This window comes from Tiliqua scincoides, chromosome 4, assembly GCF_035046505.1.
Source record: "Tiliqua scincoides isolate rTilSci1 chromosome 4, rTilSci1.hap2, whole genome shotgun sequence".
Lineage (NCBI taxonomy): Eukaryota > Metazoa > Chordata > Lepidosauria > Squamata > Scincidae > Tiliqua > Tiliqua scincoides.
In genome coordinates, this window is record NC_089824.1 from 58,700,613 (window position 1) to 58,726,334 (window position 25,722).

Below are 25,722 nucleotides of genomic sequence, written 5' to 3' on the forward strand. Positions count from 1 at the left end.
TGCAAAGCATTCTGGAGCACAAACTGACTTTTTCTGCCATTACTCCATTCTTTTTCAAGTACCTCTACAGGTCCTGTTGAGTGTCCCTGGGAGTACGTGAATACCAGGTTGGGAACCACTGTTTTACTGGTATGTTGTTTCCAGTGCACTTACTCTGATAGTGTTTACAAAAAGGTGGTGAAGACCAGAATTTTAAAAAGAATAAAAATGTATCTTATGATCTTTTATTTTGTTTTTAATAAATTAGAGACTAAAGTTCTTAGGTAACAATTAGTGGTAGGTTATTTTTCAGGATCTGGCCTCTGGTAAAATCAGACAAAACTATAGTCAGACACCCCCCTAAGTTTAACCCCTGACTTATCTGAGGGTCATAGAAAATTCCATGATTGTTGGCTCAAAACCTACCCTCGACTTATCTGTGGGGTCGACTTGTAGTCGAGTGTCTGTGGTGAATGTTTCTGCTTCACCTACCTCAAATAACATTGTTTTGCTTTAGTCAGAAATGTAAAACAAATCGAAAACATGTATTACAGAAGATGGTGGAAGTTGAAGTGTTTAACTTCTGTGTGTTGTCAATTGCTTATTTATATAATATTACAATTTAGTATTTGACATCCTTTAGCAATCCAGTCTTTACTTGTTTGAAGCACTGTTTGGTTGCTTTTTTGGATATATTATACTGAATATACAGTATACATTTTGTTATCTGACATACATAAAGCAGGGGTTGTCAGTTTCCCAAATATGCCAGTTAGCAAAGTTTTCATAAGATTTAATGTTACGTGTCCTCCATCCCCCAACAGGACTCCCTCTGCTCCCTCATTTACTTAATTGATACCCCCTGTAGCATCGCCCTGCCCTTCTTCCTTCTTCACTTGGGCCCTCTAGGGACAGAGGACCCAGATGGCCCATGTTCCACTTACTTCTTCACTAGTTCCTTGTGAGACATGGAATGTCTCCACTCCTAGAGGGCCCTCATGAAGAGGACTTGCTTAAGCAATGCTTTGTCAAGCAATACCAAGTTAACTGGCATCTCCACCTGTGTAAAGTGGCAGTAAAAGATTCCAGAACTGAGTATGCCACTGATGGGTTGTTTTTTTAAGAAGTAAAAATATGAGCAGGTTGCAAGTTAACTTACTATGCAAACACCATGAATATCACATTCTGTAGCATGACCATGACAGTCACATGGCTGGCAAATCCCTCCAAAGAGTATCCCTCCTACTCGGTAGTATCCAGGAAGGCAGGACTTTAAAAAACAAAAAGAAAAATACAGCATAGTGAATAAGTTAACTACCAGTAATCCGTTCAAATAAAATCAACCTAATTATCAGGTTTAAAACACATTTACATGTCTGAAGTTGTTCAATCAATTTGCAGACCACCACAACTTGTCTCTGAATTCAGCCTACAAAGCTACTCCAGCACAACTTCTGTTTGTGTTGGGAAACTCTCATTTGAGAAACTCAAATCTCATTGGATAAGAGGAGCTAGTCGTGCACTTCTCTGGACTGTGACCTAAAGCAACAAATCAAACTCTGAAACATTAATATTTTTTTTCACATTTAGTAGATTTGTGCATAAAACATCGAACACCAATCAAAAAGCAAGCAAATTGAGTTCTTATTTATTTACACCTGGGGAAAAATTTATTTACACTGGGGGGAAAAAGAAACGTTATTCACTTTCCACTCAGATAAAATGTATTTCATATCCAAGATAGTCGTGCAAGTTACTTTGTAGAGCCATTAAGCATGAAATCAATTATTGCAGTGGATCCAAACCTGTGTGCCACGGTGCCCCACAGCACCACAGTGCAATCACAGGGGCACCATGTGGCTTCTTCTTCCTGGTTTGCTGGGCCAAGATCATACAACAATCACTAGGTATCATGATAGTCCAGCAAGCCGGGAAGGCTACATGGTACTCCCATTAAGTAGGAAGGGTGCCACAGTAAGTTTGGGAACCACTGTTATAAGGCACTTACCTGGGAGTAACTCCCATTAGACTCCGGGCTCAATCCTATCCAAATTACCAGTGCCGATGCAGCCACTGCAGACCCTAGGTAAGGGAACAAACACTGCCTTACCTTGAGGAGAGCTCTGTGACTTCCACCCCCCAACACAGTATGCAGTACATGCCCCATTGGCATGGCTGCATCAGTGCTGGAAAGTTGGACAGGACTGGGCCCTCAGTGGGGACTTAATTCTGATATGCATATAATTGTGCTGTAAGGAGACCAAGCAGTAGAGCTCTTCAATGTCACTGATTTCCAAAGATCCCACCCCACTTTAATCAATGATATTCATTTTCAAAGGCCTCTCCTATTCTACCTACACAGACAGCCAGAGGTCACTGCTAGATTTCAGTGAACATTCACGCTGAAATGCTAGGATTACCTCTTACTATTCAGTAGACTCCAATAAACTAAATTGACTTACAGAGTCAAAAGGAACTAGAAATACTGTAGTTAAAAACTGATGCGTTTGCCTGGTTTTCATAATGAAAAAAAGGTAACTGCTGTAAGATATCAGATTTAGAGTTAATCATATGGCCTCCAGCTATTGCCTCCCATTCCCTTGCTAAAAAGAGGTAAAATGTAGGAAAGAAGTTGTTTTTCCCCCTTCCGTGTAAGTGTAAAATATCACACTGCTGTAAATTTCAAAGTGAAGAGCCTTGCTCTGCAATCCAAGTTTTAAAAATTGCAACCTAAAAAAACAAGCTAAATGTGAAACTATGACAGATTACCTCGCATGAGATTCCAGAATAGCCTTGGGGACATTCACAGTACTCCACATCTGTAGTAGAAGACAGATCTATGAGATTAGCATTTGCTGTGTCCAAAGTGACAGAATCCAACCTGCAGCAAAGACATCACATCATTTTATTTTGAAACCTTTTATTGTTAAGGAATCATGTGAACAATGCACTTCTGAGAAGCTCACCCTTCTGAACTGCGCTTTAAGACAAACAGGTCTTAGCGCATTCTTTATAATAAACATTTGATTGTAAGGTAATAAATAATCAGTTGTTCCAAATGTTGACCCATTATCACCAACATTAAGCAATACTTCAGCACCTACTGTGGCTAGCATGCCAGATTCTTTGTCCACAGCTGGCCATTACCCCAGCTGTTTCAAAATAAGAAGCAAGGGCAAAGTTGACTCAAATTTAAATTCAACCATAAGGACCAATTGTTTGCTACAATTTTAATAATTCTGGCATTCAATTCGCCAAATTCATCTGCTGTGCCCAGATCATTATTCCGCATCACCAGAAATCTGGGTTACAGGACTAGAGAGATGGATGTTGATGATAATAATAATAACAACAACAACAACAACAACAACAACAACAACAGGTATTTATATACCGCCTTTCTTGGTCTTTATTCAAGACTTTATTCAAGGCGGTTTACATAGGCAGGTTTTATCTAAATCCCTTATTAAATAGGAATTTTTACAATTGAAAGAAGGTTCTTTCTTTCAAGAACCACTACATTCAAGGTGTTTCATTCCGATCTGGCTTCACATTCTGGCCTCCATCCTCCCACGCTCAGAGCAGATGGAATTGCTCCGCTTCAGCTCGTCAGCTGCTTCAAGGTCGCACGGTGCTGGTGGCCTCAAACTGGCGACCTTGTGGATGTTATCTTCAGGCAGACGGAGGCTCTACCCTCTAGACCAGACCTCCTGCCCAGGTCCCTGATTGACAGGGATAGGACCTGATTGACAGGGAAAGGACCTTTGAAGTGCTCGCAAAGTTCTTCTATATACCACCTCCTACATATCAATATTCACAGCAAGGAAAGATCTGCACATTGTTTAAATCATATAGAGAAGGATTAGCCAGTGTATTCCTTCTGCAAGAAGGTACATGTTGAAATTGGGGAAGCAATGTTTTCCAGAGTCTATCCCAAGGTGTTGGTTTTATTGATGTCACTTATAGGATGTGGGTAAGATAAATCAACTGTGAAATCATAGATTTATTTAATGTTGCAATAATTTTTTGATTGAATTGTCATAAATTATTATTTATTGTCACAAGTAATATTTGCTGCTTCTGCAACTAGAATTTCTGTTCTGTGTGGTTTATTATTATATTAATTGTAATATTAGCATTATTTTGAAACTTAATTTTGAATTGTTGACATTTTGATGAATTAAAGTACAATGAATATTCTTGTCTGCTTTTACATGCGACCTACATAGCTGATGTATTTGTACTGGTTATTCTTTTCCCATTTTACTGGGAATCTGCTTTGAGTGCAGTACAGGCAGAAAAAATACACAAATAAAGTATGAAGCAGAACATTAATTGTAAAAACTCAATTTTTAAAAAATGGGTTTGGCGATAGCCTGCCTATGTGAACTACCTTGGTTCTGTAAGTCTCTCACTCATTATTTTTATTTAACTCTGAGTAAACCTTGGGGCTGCCTATGAGTCTGAAGCCCCCTGCACTGGTACCTCTTTTGGAGGGAGAAAAGAGGAGAGAGAGAGCATAAGACCTGGTATGAGCCATTGCTGCTAGATCCATCCCTCCCGCTTCCTCCTCACCCCCAATTCCTCTCCCCCTCCCTGCCCACAGCTCGCCCTGCTGCTGACGTACCAGCACAGGGGGCTTCAGATGGTCCGCTGCCAGAAGGCTCACGTCACTTACTGTTTATGGCAGCAGCCTGGTTGAGTGCTATACGACATCACATTTGTGATACCATAGGTATCTGCTGTTACCTCTGCAGTTGGAATGCAAGTTGCAATCCTATGAATATTTTCCTGGGAGTAAAATCTATTGAACACAATAGATCTTATGCCTAGGATTGTGCTGTAGGACTATTAATGACAGTGTTGCTCCACAGAGCCAAAGTACGCATTACAAGGAATGCATAATGTGACCTGGTGTTTGTTGGTGACCTGGTGACCTTATGTACAGCTGAGAAGCTGTACATAAGGGGGACAAAAAACAGAAAACCATGGCAGAAAAGTTTTAGCACTTTGCCCTTGCCATTGTTCCAATCCCAATCATGCTCACTGTACGTTACTTTTATTAGGAAAAGTGCTATCATTGACTTTCAAATAAAATGGTATGAGTTGGGGGGATGACAATGCTGTGGGCGGGATTAGAACCACAGGAGGAAGACAAAATGCTAATACTTCCCTTTTCCTCTGCTGCTGTTTCACAGTCTCCCTGGAACACTGTTCTGGTTTTGTTTTGTTTTTAAACTAGGCCTCATTATGCATTCCTTATAACACCTTTTATGGCTCTTATTGTTTCTGAGTGTTCACTAGCCTAAGATTGAACATTCCCAGGATTTGTGCAAGAGCCAGAAATTTGCTTTCACTGAAAATGAGAACTAGAAAACTTGAAGAACAAAACCATGTTCCAAAAACTCTTTCATTTCATATGGAAATCACAGATGTCTAAAACTCACTTACAGGTCATTTTTAATCATTTACCTGTATTGCAAACATGACATTTCAGTAAAAAATTGTGAAAGATAGCTCTCTCTGACCACATAGCCCTATCATGTATGAAAAAAATAGAATCAAGAATAATCCAAGAGTGGATCATATAGAGACCCATTGTTCTACATGGTCAAATGCAGAACAATGATGAAACAAAATGTCAACTCATTAAAATTCAGAAGCACATACTTTCCAACTTAAAGGCTTACTAAGCTACAAGAAAGGAAGGCCCATCCTTTTTGCTCGGCAAGTGGTCTTTTTATAAATGAACTGCTTTGTCAACACTGCATGTACCAGACCAAGCCAATTTCTTTCATCCTAGCACCATCACAGGCAGGGAGTATAGTTTTTCATTTTGTTTTGCTTTAGCAGACAAAGTCAGTGCCTGGAAAAGATCTAAGGAAAAAAAAATCTATTTATATCAATGGAAAGATCTTTAGGAAATAAATTTCCTGGAAAATGTATATTTTGGCAAAAAATGCTACGTCTCATTTGTGTAGAACTTCAGTATTCTCAGCTAACAAACTGCCTGTGAGGTTAACTTACAGACCAATATGATTACCTACAATTTCTATGAAGCTGCAGTGTGCTAGCACAAAAGACAATGCTGGTGGACCCTTGTTATCTGCAAGGGTTACATTCCTGGAATCCTCATGGATACCAAATTTCGCATAAAACCAAGTCACGTGAATTTCTGGTGCCACCAAGCTCCGAACATGATTGGATACTTGCTCTGGCTGCGTTCAGAGCTGTTCTGAAGCCCGTGGAAGCTGTGCGCAACCTCCACGGGTCTCAGAATGGCCTCCGGAGGTCCTAGAAGGGCACTTCCGGTTTTTTGCCCCAAAACCGGAAATGCCTTTCTAGACCCTGGAGGCCATTCTGAGGCAGCCTCCACAGACGTCAGAAGAGCCTCTGGAGGCAACCGGAGCACAGCTCTGGTCACCTCTGGAAGGCTCAGGTGGGGCCAAGTCTGGCTCCATGCAGGTCCAGGGGTCCGGCGTTGAGTCAGATCCACAGATGGAAATTCCATGGATAAACAGACTCTACCTGTACTCTTAAATAAGGAATGGCCCGTAACCAACCTAACCAGACCTGCCAAGCCATCCTACCTTCATGGATATTCAATCCAAATGTAATTAAGCAAATGAATGCTTTTTTCATATACAGTAGTCACCACCCCCTGTACTTGGGGGTCCCGTACCTGCAGCTTCACTTATCTGCAGTTCAAAAATCCCCGTTGTTCTCTGTCATCCTCATGACACACCTGACTTCTTCATCTGGTTCCGTTTGCGGCCTTCCTGCACTTTCTCCTGTGCTATCTGTTATTCTTCTTTTACTGCAGCCCTCCAACCTGCTTCCTGGTAGTATTGCTACCAAACCACTTGCTCCAAACTGCTTCTGGACCCACTTCAGATCTGCTTTCCACCAGCGTTCTTGCTAATATTCATACCCCAGAATGTCTTGCAGTGACTCAGTAAGTGGGATTTGCTACTATCCACAGTTTAGGGTATCTGCGGTAGCAGTGGTAACGTATCCCCCATGGATATATTTTGATATCCCATCAAAATATTTATTGTTGTCATAAGTAAAATTAGCAAAGAATTCTAACAGAAAATTCTTACCATAAAACGACACTTTAAAAAATTTAAAATAATTTTTTCCCTTTCATTTTGATTTTCAATAGTGATACATAACTGGATTAACAGAGAAATCAAAATTAAACTGAAAATATTTGTTACCTGTAGACAGCTTTTTTTGCAAGGTTGTAATTAGCCCTGAGCAGAAGTTGAGTAACATTTGCTAACACTGTCATTAGTATGTCACGATCGATTGCCTTTTTTGTGTTAAAATCAATGAAGTTTTCAGACACAAGCCTCACAGTGTTAGAGTACTCCTCATATGGTTGCAAAGATAGTCCTTCAGATCGTGTAGATAAAATATGTCCATTGCCCTGAAAAGATTGATATAATTATACTACGTATATTTTTAAATATTTTTCAAAACTTGAAATGTTAGTATTCAATCCATGAAATTTAACAAATGTAAGCATTACTCTGTCTATTTATTCCAAAACATCTTTGTAGAATTGACTTTCCAGCTTTTCTACAATTCACAAGCAAACTTTTGATTAAATTACCCCATATTCAGGAAGGCCTAGATCCTGACATTAAAAATATTACAGGGAAAGTGGCCAATTCAATGCCACTTTATAAGTTCATAGTAGAAATAAAACTAGGGATTTCCAAATTCAAAGCTGTCGCTTAAACCCTATGTTCCATTAACTGGATGGACTGAGAGCCCAAATTCTGAGTTGCCCATGGTGTGTAGCTGTGGCGGCACCGAAAATGGCTGCCGCCGCATCCAACACACCCAAGGCAGCCGCCAGCAGCACCCCGGGTGACAGGGACTTCATTCCCTTTCCCTAGGTAAGCACAGTAGCCCCACAATGGACTACTCGATTCACTACTGACCAAAAGGTTGGTGGTGAGGTAAAAGCTTTTGTGTCAGGCAGTGAGCCCAACAAGGAGTCTTTGGATCCACTTCCTCCCCCAGCACACCTCCCCCCGCCCTGTCCCCACCTTCCGCCCCCGAAATGCCTCCTCCCCACCCTCTGCTCCCCCCTCCCCTCTCCCCAGAACGCCTCCTCCCCGCCTTCCCCCATGCCCCCGCTTACCTCTCCACTGCTTGGCGGTCCATGCAACCGCCGAGTGGTGGAGACCAGGCGCCTGCCCACCACTCGCCCAGCATTAGGGCTTGCAAACATGCCTTGTGGCACATTTGCGACAGCGCACGACAGCGGTAAGCAAGTGCGAGGAGCTCAGGATTGGGCTCTAAGATGCTAACCACTGGAAGAGTTCATTGATAACACACAACTGAAGACAACTAAAGCTATAGTTCAAAATCCAATTGCACATGGGGCTTTTCATCCTCTCTCTTCCAGCATCCTCCCCAACCTGGAAAGCTGCACCTTCAAAAATCAGAGAACCCTTCAGAGCTGAACATCATGAGGTTCAAAGGGTACTTCCAACACATCATGAATGCAGAGAATCACTTCACGTAGGCATGCTCTTCGGGTCCGACCCATACAATTTAAAGACGATCATGTTCATTCACATAAATATACATTACCTGAATAATAATATCCACATTAGACACCAAATCACTATCTGTACTGTCCATGGGAATGTCATAGGACACAGTGTACTTCAAGTAACCTCCAAAGGCAGTGAGCTAGAAGAATAAAAGCACAAAACATTTTTCAAAAAAGATTTTTCATGTATAATTGCAAAGAGTAAATCACATGTGCAGTGAACTGAATGCTCATTTAAACACTCTTAACTATAACACCACTACAATTTTTTTTAATTTTTAATTATTTGTCCATGTCAAAATAAAGTTTATTCAGGCAGAAAAACCATACAAGAAAAGTTATATAAAAAACATCCTTTCCAAAACCATAATCTCATTACAAAATTCATGATTGATTATGCATTTTCCAAACATTAATAAATACATATAATTTTACTGAGAAAAGTATCAGTTTGAGTTATCATACTTACCATATTGTCAGCCCAATCCTATGCACTACCGTCCCCACTGGTGCACTGGAGCCAAAATGGCGACCACTGCATCCTATAGTGGGGGTCAATGCAGAGCTCTACTCTAGATAAGGGAAAAATCAATCCCTTACCTGGGGTAAACTCAGCAGTGTCAAGGGATTTACTCGAACCTCCAACAGCTAAATAGCTGGCGCAGATCCACTTGGATCCAGGCCGCAGGATCAGGTCTGGAATGGAAGTTAGGACAGCAGTAGCACCACCAATCCTGCCCCCCTCCTGGGCCTGATCCGCCCATCCCCTGCTTTTATCTAACCCCTGCTAATTGGGTAAGAGGCACTTTTTCAAGTGGGTGCTCCTTTTTTTAGCAGGGGGAGAGTAACTGGTCCACCTTCAACCCAGCACTGTCTGTTCTAGTGGCTGTCTGCTGGTATTCCTTGGCATCTTTTTAGATTGTGAGCCCTTTTGGGACAGGGAGCCATTTAGTTATTTGATTTTTCTCTGTAAACCGCTTTGTGAACGTTCAGTTGAAAAGCGGTATATAAATACTGTTAATTAATTAATTAATTATCACTGCTCTCCCCTGTGCCATCAACTCCCAGTAGGCGGCAGGAGAGCTAAGAACACATGGGGAAAGGTTACAGCCTTCCTGCCAGCATCCTGGCAGAGCACTATGATGTTTTTACAGTGGTCACATTCCACCGCAGCAAGTTCCAGTAGGATTTGGCTGTACAATATAACAAGAGTTATACAATGATAACTCTTAGGGTGCATTGGATAACCCTGTCATAAATATGTATAAGCCTCAACACTTCTCTTCAATAAGTTTAAATTTGTGGACCCCCACCAAATGTTAATATCAGTTCCTTGTGCTCCACATTTTTCTCAGCCTAATCAGTCCAATACCAACAATTGCTTTAATTTTCCAGGAGTGGCCATCTAGAAATAACCTTAAAATTGGCTCCTCTCGTACATAAGATTCCTAAAGCAGATGTATCAATCATTTACATATTGGAGGAAATGATAATGAAACACAACTGATAGACCATTACACACAGTTCCTACAATACCAACAGGAGGTACTGTGCCTTATGGTGCATTTGCGACAGTGCCACCAGCAGTAAGCTGGCACACACTTGTCAGGATTGGGCCCTAAATGTGCAATATAAAGGACTGAAGTGCAATGAGTGTAATGAAGATAAAATATTCAACAGTTATATTAAGAGTCAAAGAGTCTTGTCTCCTTAGGATACTTACTTTATTCCCAAGATATGGCTTGGGTGCAGACCAGTAATAAGGGGACTTCAGTATCTTTGCAGCAGCCAAGTTGTTGATACTTATTTTACGAGCTCCATCAAATTGGTCTTTGTGTGGCTGGACAGTTTTTGAGGTAAATGGAGCTGTCACCAGCCACCCATCCATAGAAGACTCCTTTAAGAAAAAAAAAGAAACCCTATCAGATATGATTTAATTCATTGAGAAAGTCAATTTATATGCAAGTGCTTACATAAAGACATTCAATTTTCCTCTTCACAATACTTTATAGTATTATCTATTTAATAGTGTGTCAGGTTTTTGGCATCCCAGGCTAGAAATTGTTATTAGCCAGGATGTGGCAGGAGGCCCTGACATCTGGGCCTGGTGTGAAGCAATCAGCAAAGCAGCACAGCTGATGCAATCAACTGCACCTGCTGCAGGTGGGAATCACGTGACTTGGGGAGAGTTGAGTGCTGAATCACGTAGGCTATGGTGGAGTGGTGCAATGCACCACTGGACAGCCAATCAGAGTGGGTCACAAGACTGTCTTGTGACTATGAGGTCGCCCTACTCCGATTGGCTGGCCCCAGTATATATGGGGCAAGCACAGATTCCTGGTGTGGGTTGTGGTGGTGGAGTTTCTGCGTGCTGTGCTGCTGGTTTGTGCACTGATTTGGACTGCCTTCTCGTGACTGTGACTTGCTGTTTCCCTGACTTCTGGACCGTAAGACTGACTACTCTTCTGCCTGCTCCTTTACCAATACATGCTTCTGTAACAAACAAGCCTGTGCCTGCTCCTTTGGCTCTGTTTAGGATCGCCTGCTTCTTGTGCTGTCTTCCCTACGCTCCCGTGCCATTCTGCTATTGGGAAAGCAAGGGCTATCCTCCCCTGCTGACCTGACATGGTGGTAGAGTGGAAACTTGTGGCACTGTTATTTTTCAAAGACAATATAGAAAAATAGTGCATAACAAAGAAAATCCCCAGCAAACTCTGTCTGGATTGGAATATGTTGAATACATGGTACAAGTTCACTAAGGCCAGTTCAGGTCACCATAGCATGTGACACTCAGGGGGAAGGAAAAAAAACTGCTTACACCATGTTGCATTGGTAACATATGCAAGTGCCAGTCAATTGGGTAACCTGCATTCTATGGCTATGACTATATAGGGTGGTTTTCAGAACTTAGTAGAATGACACAGCATGAACCAAATTAGAGCACAGACTTTTAATTTGCACTTTAAAATGTGACAGAGATGGAGGTAAACATAGAATTTCCTGACATACTGCAGAGTTGTGTGACACACTGTCCCATTTTCAAATCTTGCACTCCTTGAATTGTTTGCTTCAAGTACTGAGTTTGACACATTTCTATCACACAGTTTCTCTGTGAAACCGGAAGTCACATGATTTGAGCTCTAAAGTTCAGTCTGAGCCTGGCAGAAGCCTCATGCTCAGAAGCCCCTCCAGAGGTGAGAGGAGCAGAACTCCCCTTGTTACCAAATGAACTAGGTTGAGTTGTTTAGGGGAATTAGTATACCTGCTCTATTGGAACACTGGGACCTTAGACTGGATGCAAACCAGCGTTCTGCAGAAATTCCTTTTAAAGAAGAGTCTGCGAGAAATATTCCGATAAATGATTACAGCTTTATTAAAAGGGACACAAAATAGATATCCAAAAGAATCAGTACAGGACTATTGTAGTGCCCTAACCAGAGTGTCCTATAGCGGTGAGTGCAGTGTCATGGGAGTGTATTTGGCGCATCCAAAGAAATCAGAAAGAGGAATGGTAGGGAAGGATTTCAGGGATCGCTGCTCTGTCAACCCCAGCCTCTAGCTAAAGATGGGGAGGGAAGGAAACAAGGGGGGTGAGGGAAGAGAAAGAGTTCAAAGTGCAAGACATAGCTACCTGTCTGGGTGTCTGGTCTATGAGTGGCAGTTTCTGTGAGCAGTGTGTGTGGACACCCCAGAGAGTGACCCTGTGTTTGGGCACTCAGGAGAGTGACCATTTGCTAGTCAAACCTCCTTAGTATTTAAGGATATTGAAAAGTTGCTTACATGTAAGCAGAATGTTTGGGGGATAAATGTGTAACTTAGGGCGTTTGCTTTTAATGTACCAATAGGTAACTTGGGTGTGAATGAAGGGAATTCCTCTTAATCAGCCAGGATGCAGGTAAACAGGGCTAGCAGTGTCAGCTAAAATACAAATTAGCTCTTTGGTGACAGAGGATGTCTAGCAACTTTAAGTGAGGTTTACCTAAATTAGTGCAAAGTACAAGTATAATCCAATGTTTTGGTGCAAAATACAGAAGTTACTGGAATTGCATTCAGGAAAGCAAACACAAACTGAAGATACAATGGAAAACTGTCTGACAGGATTACTGAGTTTCATTCAACTAGAGATATCAATCTCCTTCCAGGATGTGCGATTGTGAGGGGAGAAGAGGGAATACAAACAAACAACCAAGAGTTTGAGCTTGACCAAAGTGGGAATGAGGCCTGTAGGCCAGTGTTTTCTGGGAGAATAGTTCATTTTGCCTGCTAGCATCCATATACGAAGGCCTGTTCTCGATATCAAAGTAGCATAACCAGAAATACAATAAAATGAGGGGATTTTCCCGTAACACCTTTGCCTCTGGAGGGGAGGGAGCATCTTCTGGACCATTGGGGACAGATATTCACCTATATCCGTGGTTTCAGCTATCCATGGGGGGGGGGTGTTTCCCGAAATGGATAAGGGGGCACACCTGTATTTATGTGAAATTAGACATATATGGGCTGTATCACAAAACAAAATCAAGACAAAAAGGCTGTCTGTGGAAAACAGGTGAGGCATTCAATCATGGATTTGGCAGTGTCATACCTGACTGCTGGGCCATGAAAGACTTTTACAGACATCTGAAACTCCAAAGCAGAAACATTCAGTACAACCTTGAGGATTTCTTTCTTGGAGACTGTAGAACCCTGGTTTGCAGAGATCACAGTTTTCTCCTTCTACATTTTCCTGCAAGAAGAATATAGCATTTGTTTACGACAAACACACTACATTAAGCAGCAAACACTGGTGAGATGACAGTATCAAGAGCATGTACCACCAAACTGCACAGCTGCCACCCTACACCAGCTGCTGACTACACCAGAATTGTACATCACAGGAAGATTCTCTCCCTGGAGAACACAGTTTGCCTCTTCAGACAACAAGTGCCCCCATATGGAGTGCATGCTTCTGTTAGCTCTCTGATCATGAACACTGTGATTACTGAATGTGGGCAAGTGGGCCCACAATCTTTGGCTCCACTCTGTAATTTGAAGGACCACTGGCCATGATCCCATTTAGTTTTCATGAGAATGGGGCTTTTTCTGCATACTCCCCTCATGCGATAACCTTGATAATCCAGAGTTTCCACTTTTTTGGGGAGGGGGGATTTACAGGTAGTGTCTGTAACTCATAAAAACCGAATGCACAGCCACCAGGGGCACAGTCACTGGGATCATCATCATCAGAGGAAGGATCAGAGATTGCTATCCCATCACCATCATTCAATAAACACACAGAGGAATTAGTCAATGAGAAGAATGCTGGAGAATTTCATTATCACAGATTTTCCAAAATCTTAAAATACACCACATTCCTATGCATGTCTACTCAGAAGAAAGTTCCACTGATCTCAACAGGACTTACTCCCAGTAAAGTGTGTATAGAATTACAGCCTTACAGCACAATCCAAACTGCATGTTGGGCCGGTGCAAGTCCCTTGTGCCAGTACAGGAGGGTCACAAACGTGCCGTAAGGCACAAAGAGGCACATGTCGACCTGCAGAGGCTGTCATAAGCCTCTGTGCCAATAGAGACACCGAGACTTGCGTCAGCCAAGTTTAGCTGACACAAGACTCTAGGCTGAGCGGGGAGGAGGCGTTACGGGGCAGGGGGAGGGCTGGCAGTGGGTGGCCCCGAAGCAGGCAGGTGGGGAGCGGGAGGCAGGGCTGGGACGATCCCAACCCACAATCTGGGAGAATTCGGAGTTGTTCAAGTGGTTCCTCTCTCCTTGGACTTGTGCCACCTCAAGAGGTGGTGCAAGTCCGAGAAGACCCATTGGGGCTAGGGTGCCTTACCCAGAGGTAAGGGGCAAAATCTAGCTGAGCCACTTTGGGCCCCTATCCTGCGTTGGATACAGCGCAAGCTTCTTGGCTTTCCTGTTACAGCGTAGGATAGGATTGCGCTCTTAGTAACTTATGGTATTTTCTAATACATTTAATCCTCTTCATTAATCAGCTAAGTTTAATCAGCTTTATTATTTGTTTCAACCTTGGTTGGATCATTTTACTATTTTTACAAAGCTAAGGCTGCAATTCTGTATTACTTGGAAGTAAATACAGCTGAATCCAATGGGATTTACCTCTGAGCAAACATATATAGGATTGCATTTTAAATGTTCTTATTTAGGGTGGGATAAAATATGGTTTCATGGGACTTGCAGGTTTTTAATGGGATCCAAACACTGGATTCTGAAGGGCGGGGTAAGCTTCTAACCCTCATGCTTGGACAGTTGTGTAAAAGAGAAATGCAAATCATTCAGTACCAAACATGTTGATCTCATTGAATGAATTGAGTTGTCACCTCCTCAGCTCCAACTGCCCATGTTCTTGGACACACATATGTACACAATTTGTCATCTCTGCCTCTCTGAAACTTTGGACAGATATGCATGAACCTTAAATTCCTATCCAAAGAGCCTTTGCTTAGGCCCCAGTTAATTATGAGACACAGGATGTGAACCTTGCCATTAACAGCGTAATTTTCCTTATTAAATTCATTTACAAACCCCACTTCAAATTTTACAATAAGTCAAACAGAAAATCAACACTTACTTTGCAAAGGCAAGGCTCTGTGCATGGGTCATCATTAATGCTACCAACCAGGCTACAGTTACAGTGCACACAGTGTGGATAACCTTTGTAGCCAAAAGCACAATGGTCACATTTCTCTCCTGCATAACCTTCCTTACACCGACACTGACCGGGCTGTATGCCTTGAAAAATGAAAGAGAGAGAGGGCAACATGCCAACACAAATGGATAAGTATGTCAGATTCTGGATTCCATATTATTAGAAACAGGAGCAAGTGTAAATGCAAGCCTGATCCAGTGTGCCACCATGCCAGCCAGTGCAATAAAGTTGTCAAAAGTTAGAGTTGATCCACTTTTCCTTGTCACCTCATATCTCTCCTGATTGACTGGGAATCATGTATAATCCTTTTATACCAGGAGTGAACCTCCATGCTAAATATTCAGTAGAACACTATGGCTGGCAAGCTAGAATTACATATAACCACATAGCCAAACTTCCTTAATCCTGCTTCCCATCACATCTCATTCCCATTTCTTAAAATAGCTCTCCAACTGCTTGCATGGCATATAGCAGTAGTTCTCAAACTTTTAGCACAAGGACCCGCTTTTTAGAATGAGAATCTGTTGGCTTCCACTGGAAGTGATGTCATAGCCAGCAGTGACATCATCAAGCAGGAAAGATTTTGATAATCCTAGGCTGCAATCCTACCCACACTTACTCAGTAGTAAGTCCCACTTACTATCATTGTTAAAAGCATATACATAGTAGTCTGTTAAAAGTATAGATCTGTAACATTCCCAAAGTACAGTCACATACCATGGTTGCATCAAGTCTAATATATTAAAAATAAAATATTGAAATGAATGGGGGATCCACCTGGAATTGGCTCGCGACCCACCGTTTGAGAAACACTGGCCTACAGAATTTTCCTATTTCCCAATTGAAGTTTTGGTCAAACCACAAGTGCATATTACTGAAGGCAACGTCTAAACATGCATGAATCAGCTCTTACATCCAATGTTTCCTCACACAGATAGTTTCTGATTTTGGCAATCCAGGCTGCAATGATGTTTAGAGAAAATGCATTTGCTAGTCACTTACCATGCTGTAGATCAGCATGATCATCATCTTTAACACAGTTAAAATCCAAGGATCCAAATAAACCGCATTCACAGGGAAAGCAAGGATTATTGTCATAGGGAGAAACCTGCAAGAAGTGAATATTCATGTTATCACATAATTGTCAGATGCTAGTAAAAATGCATGATTGTTCCTGCCTGGGTGTAATGTCAATATAGCATGGCAATTAATGCCATGGTAAGGCATAAACCTCATTTAATTAGCATAGTTCTCTTGAGAGGGAGGATAGTTTCACCTATCCAGAGATACCACCAAAATGTACTCTGACATTTTCCCGCTGAAAGCTTTCTTTTCACTATGACTTTTACTATGGTTTTTAATCATACTGTATTTGTAAACATCAATTGACAACAGGCTGAAAGAAATATGTTAGCTTTTGGCTCAGTTCAAAGCAATGGAAACAGTTCCATAAAATCCTCTTACTTTGTGTGGTCTATAGTATCCGTCACTACACATGTCACAGTTTATTCCAGTGGTGTGTTGAGTACAGTTTATACAGACTCCACCCCCTTTGAACTGGCCATGAACATTTATGCTCCTTTTTTGATCTGCCACGCTCTGATCATAATAACAATCTTCTGCTTTGTTATGACAGTTGCATCCTAAAAATAAACAGAGAAACCCATTTTCATTTCTATTTTACAAAACACAGTCAAACACACAAAGAGAACACTAAAGCAAGACATGCTGAAGATATTCTGTGCTAATCTGGGCTTCTTCTTGCATCCATAATATACAAACAAAACAGTTCTTTTTAACTGTGTAGTGTAGTTCACACCTATCCAACATTATCACCATTTAACAGAGTATATTATTGCTAATAGCATATTCTGAATTTTTTTAAAATTTTTGCTTTCCACACTTTCTGTAAGTTAAAACGCCCAAACTCTTCTTTCTTATAAATATTTTAAGCATAAAGAGCACTAAACTAACATTTATGTTACAGTTCACACTTCAGAATACAATTAACCTTGAAGAGCTCTTCATAAAGAAGAACTTGAACTAAGGCATCCAATTTCCTACAACCAGGCACACATTTAATTTAATTGAGCAGTCTGTAGGAAATACTGCACAGTATTAAAGTTTAGTCACACTATTCCTGCTAAAATCAATGCCATAAGAATAAGCACAAAAGAATTTAATAAAGTACTAACAACATGTACAGTTCAAAGTCATACACACACAAGATTTTCCCATACACTGTTTCTCTTCACAAAAGAGTATTTGGAAGCCATCTGCAGTTCACTTCAGAAAATAGGGCAGCCTGTCATGCATCTAGCTAAATGTGTGGGGGTAGGTGCACAATAGGTTTCCATGTACTCACTGGAAGCCACTAAATTACAGCCACTGATTATCAATTAAAATTATTTCAAAATGTATCGCATTCAAAATTAAAAACATACTGCACTCAGAATCACTCACAGATGACAAAATTAAAAAAGGAGACCATTGATAAGTAGCCCCAGTAATATGTAGATTCCATCTTCGTCTTTTAATATCTAGCACTTCAGTCATGCTAAGAGCAGAAATATAAACATCAAAAAGTCATCAGCAGGTTGTACCCAAAAAAGTTAGTCATAACTAAGCACCATTTCAATCAATTTCAATAACTAAGCACCATTTCAAGCTATGTGATAAAATTCCACAGATTTCAGTAGACCTTGGGTCCAAACCAAACGTGCAGTTATATTATAGGAAAATACATCCACTGGTTTCAATTCGTTGGCTTGGTGACCATTCATCCTATACAAACTTTTCTGGGAGTAAACCCCACTAAGCACAATGGGAGTTACTTCTGAGTAAGTAATGATCATGATAGGATTGTCAGACTGATGACTGCAATCCTCCCCTGGTTGGAACAGGCAGAAAGAGATGGGGGAAGAGACAGCTAAGAATGAATGGAGGAGACAGGAAAGTAGTTATCACCTCCTCCTTGCTCTCTCTATTTGAACTGACATCCTATATACATGTTCCTAGGAGAAAGTCCCATTGAGCACAATGGGATTTACTTCTGAGTAGGTATACATAGGATAATACAGCTGTTCCCAAACTGAGGCAGTGTGATGCTCCAGCCAGGGAAACTCTGTGGTTGCCCCCTTAAGGGGCAGGGCACAGCAGTGGCAGCAATGCAATCGGGACAATCACACTGCTGCTAGGGCAGAAAGGGGTTTATTTAGCTTACCTGGGGGGTCGCTAAAGCTCTCTGGAGGGTCTGGGGAATCTGGAGCCTCTTCTGCAGCTCTCCTAGCAGCTTCAAACTCCTGATAAAAAGAAAAAACCACTTCCTGTTTTCATTGCAAAACAGGAAGTTGTGTTTTTTTTTCTTTTTATCAGGAGTTTGAAGCTGCAGAGCGGGTTGCCAGCTCCCCAGATGCTCCAGCGAGTGACCACTGAGGTAAGCTAAACAAACTCCTTCCATTCCTAGCAGCAGCACAATCATCCCAGTTGCTGCTCCCATTCACCCACCAACCCACACAAAGACTTACATGTTTCAAACTTTCCTGTGAGTTTGGGAACTTCTGAGATAATATAAACAGCAGCAGCTTTCCCTCTTCTCTCTCCAGCAGGAAGAGGATCAGAGGATCAGAAGAGGATCAGTGGTGAGAGAGACGTTTGTTTACAGTCCTCTCCTCCCTACAGATCCTAACCAAAGGGCAAAAGATCAAGCAAAAGCCACATTTGCTGCTATCTCTCCTACTAGCCACAAGCATTTGGAAGAGATATCTGCCTTTCAAAGCAGAGAAGGTGGCAAGCTGTAGCGAAGAGGGCTGCACCGGAAGCCAGTCGAGGATGCTGTCTCACCTCTTCCAAGGACTCAAAGATACCGAGAACCACATGGGTTTTACAAACATATTTTCAAAATCCCACTTGAAAGGCTGCAAATTTATGGATTAAGATGAGAACAAGTGGGAAAGAGATACTTCCGTGGCAAAAAAACCCCATGGAAGCCTCACAGATAAGAAAACCCAAATACATTTTGTACCAAACATGCACTTATCCTGTGGGAAATGCTCATTTCCACCAGGGGTTCTGCACATTTGGCTGCAGCCTTAGTCAGGATTCATTTTCTTTGGATACAACCCAAAGAGTTTCATCAGTTTTGCCAGCCCATTGGCTCCACCAATGGCTAGATTATACACACCTACAACACATCTTTACTTATAAGGAAGTCCCACTTTGTTCAACTGGAATTACTTCCTAGTCACTGCATTTAGGATTGCAGCCCTACTGGAAACAAAGACAATCATTTATAGAACTGTCATTTTAGTGCTACATACTCTCACATTTGTTGCCTGCAGAAATGGTCCCTGGTCTCCAGGGTGCCTGATGGTAGCCAGGACAACATTTATTACAGCTCTCACCACAAGTATTGTGTTCACACTGACACTGGAGTTTCTAAAGTAAAAAATTGGAAAAAAACAAAACAAAACATTATAGCACAGCCCCATTACCAAATGCCTTGAATTTAAGCTGTTTGGCATATATTTTTAAACATTTAGCACTAGAATGACCCTTATGCTTTGACACAATATAAAATGCATTTGATGGAAACTGTGTATTTATGCATGGTGTGGTACTTTTATGGATTCCTTGTGCTTGTTCGGTATACATACCTGCATATTTGTGCACAAAGGTCTATCTGTATGTGCGTATACTTGTGCATACAAATAGCTGGAAGAGTTAGCAAGAAAAAAACTGCAGAGTAACAAGAGTAAAGTATTTATTTTGATAGGGTGCACAGTCCTTTTTTCTGGTTATTATTTGTAAATAATTAAATAAAAATACTACTTCTTTCTAAAGTTCCTTTTTCTAAAGTCTCATAAAGCTAGGTGGGTCCCAAGCGGGTCTCATTTTAAAAACTGAGTCCTGGTGTAAAAATGTGTGGGAACCACTGTATTAGAGCATTTGTGGCAATGTGGATTCATTGATATAAACGAACATGCAGTTATGTTACATTGATAAGCATCTTTCCAACACAGCTGAAAAAGAGGATATCACAGCTATGGGGATAACATGGTAAAGTAGTCAGCAAATTCAAGCAAATAACCAATCCTTTTTTGTTTTTTTGCAACACTGCAGAAATGTATTGCTTTGTATTTTATGCAAGTGTTTTGAAATAAAATACTAAGTACAATCCTAGGCATGTCTACTCAGCCTTAAGCACCTCTGAGCTTAATGGAGCTTACTTCAAGGTAAGTAAATATAGGATTTCAGGTTGTGAGACCTCCCTGTGGGGGGGGGGAGAGAGCCTGCCTGGCCTTTCCGAGGGGGACCCCCTTGTGAAGGCCTCAGAACAGTTCACCAGGAGAAGGGGGGGGGTCACCCGGTTCCCCCTTTTTGGGTTGGCAGCATTTGCCAGTCAGGAGCAGGAGCTGCTAGAAGCAGAGCCTCCTGCCTACTCTTCTAACTATCAACTGCCTTGTAATCCCTGGCCTCCAGGTTTATGTAAGGAAGACCCCTCCCCTTTGGCCCTTCCCCTTCCCTCACAGGGATGGTACAAAAAGGGCCTGTCTCTGGGACTGCCCTCCTCTGGGATTACCACAACTCCTCCCCTTCCTCTCTCTGTTTCTCTCCCACCTCCTCTCACCTGGAGCTGCCAGGGTTGTTCCTGTGAGGGCTGGGAAGGCTGCTGCCTCTGCTCTGGTCTCTGCCTTTGGGGGCTGCCTTTGGTGGGCTGGCCCTGCCCACCTGGATCCTGTAGCTCTGCAGACGACTCGGGGAGGTCCAGCTGTGGGCTCCTGATGTCACAGCCAGGTGCCCTGCCTGCAAGGCAGGCCCCGGCTGGTTGGGAGAGGGAGTACTCCCCTTTCCCCCCCAAGGCAGGGGAGAGGCGGTTGCCCAGCAACCGAATGGCCTGCGTCCTATCTCCCCCCTCCCTCCTCCAAGGCGGGGGGCGAAGCGGGGGGGGGGTTTGGCACACAGTGCTACTCTGCTGTGCCTTGCCGGCCCCAGGAGTGCCCAGGCAGCCTATGGGGAGGTGGCCCCATGTTCCACCAGCTTCCTCCCTGCGCCTCTGGCCCAGAAGCCTTCTCCCTGGGTAAGTTGGGGACTTGTGGGAGGAGGGGAACCCCGACACAGGTTAAGCATTTTACTAAAAATGGCAGCACATAAGGAAAAATTAAAATCAATAAACATACCTTTGTGACTTTATCCAAAGGACAACTTCTAGCATGGCCATAGCAAATGCACATACCTCCAACAGAGATGTCCTTTATTGAATAGTAATACTAAATAAAGCAAATGTTTAATTATAAAATTAGTAGACTGTTAGCACTGGAAAAACAAAATCCTAATACTCTTTCAATCAAAGTAAAATATGTATCCATTCTGAATATATCTACAGTTTCTACAATTGTCATTGACTGTAGTCATTGAGGACTTGTAAATGGAAACTTACATAGACACGTACGTACGTGTGTGTGTGTGTGTGTGTGTGTGTGAGAGAGTGTCTCTCTCTCTCTCTCTCTCTCTCTCTCTCTCTCTCTCTCTCATGCACACACAACGGCATTCACCATCTAAAGTAGCTTTCAGATTTGGGTCAAAGAAAGACATTTTTCTTTCACCAGAATTACAATTCTTATACCAAATCCTAACAGCCACCCTGCTAGGTATCAAATGAATTTGCAAAATGACCCTCTGCATAGACGTTAATTATTCAGGACTGAAGCATGGGTTCTGTGTTCAACATGTTACACAAAGATATCAAGAATATACACATGACCATCAGAGAAGATGTTTGAGAATCTCACTAACAAGTGTGAAGATATTAATGACTGAGTTTATACAAAGTCTTGTTCTGAGATCACAAAATTTAGCCAAGTGAAACTAACAATCAGGGAGTCTGCTTGGTGAAGTCGATATAGCGTATTTTCAGGTTCTTAAAAATGCTATGGCTTTAAACATAGATTTATGCCATCTGTGAATCTGTGCTGAATTTACACATGGTTATCCTAGTAATTTACTATGACAAACCATTAGCAAGTCCACATGGATCTTGAACAAACTTTTCATAGTCAATCCAGAGCAGGTTCTTCACCTATCTGTGTTCATGGTGATTATGATTAGTTCAACACAAGCAAGCTAAAAGAGCACAAACAAAAAAGTTGCATGCATTGTCCTTGGTTAAATGTTTGCAAAAATGACCTTAAAAGCCATGGACATAATTCAGCAAAGTTATACTTTTAATGCCATTGCTTTCTGCAAGAAAGATAAGCACATGTTCAAACAATTCCCATTGAAATCTCTAAAAGTGCTTAATGTGGGATGGATTGTGCTCCACGAATCTGACTTAAATAAAGAAATCTCAACCTTTCAGCTGTTAAACATGGTGAGAATGTTGATATACAATTACTTAACATGCCTCAAAACTGTATTTTAACCCGCACAAATTATAATTTTCAAATAATAATAGTTTTCATTTGTTAGTAACAAAGCACTAAGAATTAAGCATCGGATAAAATTATCATGGAACATCTAGTAATTTAAAAAAGCACCATATGTACACAAAACACGTATTACACGTATATTTTCCAGAATGCATAAGCTATATGCCTTTACAGTGCTTCAATTTATAAAGACTTTGAATCTGCACCAAAATTATGATGTTATGAAAGAAACAGAGAAGGAAAAGAAAATTAAACTCTTAACTAGTTACTTGGATCTGGCGATTTTAGCAACACTACTGCGAAGGATAAGAAAAGAATGCCCAATCTGCACATTATCTTTTGTCAACATGAAGTCACTTTAAGGTTACAGGCTAAGTCTCATTATTCCAGAGGGTTCCAATCCAAGAAATCACGTGGATGGCAAAAAAAACATACTATAGCAAATCAATTTTAAAAACAAAGTCTCTTTGCTCTGGTGATTTAAAAACAGCCTTGATGACCTTTGTAGTGCACACAGAGGCAATCAGTCTCTCTCCAGGAGCTTAGGCTTCACTAGGAGGCAGCAATCCCTCCCTTCACCAGGAGCCCCAGCAAGGGGGAAAGAATTGAGGAGGTGATAAACACTGCCATTTAGCCCTCTTTCACATGCTCAGGGGGAAGGGAGGAGTGAAGCCTGCAGAGAGAATGATTGATGAGTTGTCAGCCAGCTGTCCTCTCTAGCATTATTAAACTGTTTTCCTTTAATTTAAAGGGCCCTTCTTATCAGCTCTGAGATAGAAAAATCTGTGGGTACTTAGGTTATACCTGTCATTACTTGTATGACTCTCTCTCTGCAACAGTAAAAAGCAGTTTTTTAAACTGTGATTTTAAAGGGGTGTGTTCTTTCCCTTCTCCAGGGATCAGCACATTCCTTCTCATTTGCAGGGGCCATTCGTTTGAGTCAAATCTGTGTATAACAAGGCTGGACCTGTATTTTACCGAGTTGATTTGATGCGGTAAACGTTTGGGATGAAAACTGATGTTTACCATTCCAGCACATGTTGGAGATTATGAGAAATGGATAAGGCAAAATCTCCTCAGGGCGATTTTTCCATATCAGAAAACTAACATGTGATTTAGTCCTCATTTGTCCTAAGGGAAGCCTTCAACCCCTCATCAAAACAGGCAAATCATCCCTCACGCATATAGCAGATTAAAAAATAGTAAAGGAGCAATAAGTGCTTACTCTTCTGGTAACAATTGGATCGACATCTTTAGGATCACGGTGGCTAAGGGTCATGAGATCAGCATTAAGTGTTCTTATACGCTGCAACTGAAGTCGAATGTACCGTGCTGAAGTAAACTCCAAAAGCATTGGTGAAGGGTCATCGGCACTAGGTCTACCATTGATCAGTGATGTATGAATCTAAAGAGAGAGAGAGAGAGAGAGAGAGACTGACTAACTTCATTACAAATCTAAGGCTTACAGCAGCCATTTTCAACCACTGTGCCATGGCACACTGGCGTGCCGCGAATACTCCCCAGGTGTGCTGCGGGAATTTGGGAGAGGGTCATTTATTAGTAGGGCCATTGGGGATGTGAGCCCCCCATTGACAGCACAGTGTGCCTTGTCAATTGTCAAAAAACAGATGGTGTGCTTGACCATTTTAATACCTTGCCAGTGTGCCATGAGATGAAAAAGGTTGAAAATCGCTGGCATACAGTCATACTAAAACATAAAAAATAACTTATTGGAGTGAAGTGGAGTGAATCAACTCCCCAAAGGTCAAAACAAAAAGAGCCTGCAAAATAGTTACCAGGCTTAAACACAGATGTGCTTTTTCCCTTTAGCACTATCCATAAGTTTGTTGATTTAATTGCTTTCCAACTAGCATTTGCAAGGAATTTCATTCTACCTTAATGAGGAAATGCTGAAAGTATGTTTTTGAAGGGCGAGGGGGGGGGGGATCAGCAGTGCTGACATGCACCATAACCAAAACCCCTTCCCTGGCCTGATCCACCTACATGGATCAACACAGACTTGTGCCAGTGATATTGCTGGTGCAGGTCCAAGTTGACCCATAGCAGCTGCTGGGGCTTACCCTGGGAGAAGGGAACAAATGTCCTCTTACCCTGAGGAGACCTCCAATAGCCAAAAATCTCCCGTGGGATGCAGTGTAGCCCATGCGCACACTGCTGCATCACTGGGTGGGAATTTAAGTAGGGAATTTAAGTTTGTTAGTCCAAAGTAAATATATTTAGGATTGTTTCAAAAATAAAAAAAAATGTTCTCCAGTCTTGGGCTTGAAGCAACAGATTTTACTCCAGAATACACAAGTAATGCTGTGGATAAGCTAAATATCCTAGAATCTGAATTAACAGCATAATCCTGAGTGTCTACTCAAAAGTAAATTCCATTGTGTTCAATGGGGTTGAGTCCCAGGAAAGTGTGTATAGGATTGCACCCTTGATATATATTTGTATTTTATTCTTAGAATAACTTTTTATGATAAAAATGTTGTTTTAAACATTCTTTTAAAATTACAATTCACTTGCCCCATATGCTAAGTAATCATAGCATGTTAATTGAACATGTTAACATTCACATCTATAGCATTTTTGTCACAAATGTACACAAAATATGCAAAACTCTAATTCACTTGAGATTAAAGAATAATTCTGAGATTTCTTTCTTAGTAGCTATTTTTAAAGGGTCAGAGTTCTATTTGCTAGCAAATAAAACTCTATACAAGTCTTAGGCCTCTACATGTTTATGTTGTAGTCTACTGGACACTTGTTAGCAGCTGCTTGCACCTACAATCTTAGGTAGTGAAAGAACTAAATCAAAAGGTCTGCAAAAAAGTTACATATTTACATTAATTCTCCCAAGATAGTTTTACCCTAAACACCTGACCTACATCAACTACTGCAGAAATCTTCAACAGGTGGCTCATGACCCAAAAGTGGATTCTGACCCAGCTTCATGTGAATCAAAGAAGTATACATACTATTACCAAGCCACCATGAACTGTAGCCTTTTTTAAAAAAATTCTACTTTCTACATCAAAAGATGTAGAGATGGATATTCACAGCACAG

General features: G+C 41.5%; 1 protein-coding gene across 1 annotated transcript in view; it reads right to left on the reverse strand.

Moving 5' to 3' along the window:
- Positions 1-25,722, reverse strand: part of LAMA1 (laminin subunit alpha 1) — a 118,721-nt gene that overhangs the window by 61,198 nt on the left and 31,801 nt on the right. Inside the window, exons 5-16 of the mRNA XM_066625109.1 lie at positions 23,872-24,051; positions 21,399-21,488; positions 19,539-19,656; positions 16,684-16,862; positions 16,222-16,327; positions 15,142-15,302; positions 13,137-13,277; positions 10,275-10,448; positions 8,590-8,691; positions 7,200-7,411; positions 2,749-2,860; positions 1,139-1,249 (exon numbers count right to left, since the gene is read on the reverse strand). Of these exons, the coding sequence (XP_066481206.1) occupies positions 1,139-1,249; positions 2,749-2,860; positions 7,200-7,411; positions 8,590-8,691; positions 10,275-10,448; positions 13,137-13,277; positions 15,142-15,302; positions 16,222-16,327; positions 16,684-16,862; positions 19,539-19,656; positions 21,399-21,488; positions 23,872-24,051 (1,686 nt within the window). The remainder of the gene's footprint in view (positions 1-1,138; positions 1,250-2,748; positions 2,861-7,199; positions 7,412-8,589; positions 8,692-10,274; positions 10,449-13,136; positions 13,278-15,141; positions 15,303-16,221; positions 16,328-16,683; positions 16,863-19,538; positions 19,657-21,398; positions 21,489-23,871; positions 24,052-25,722) is intronic.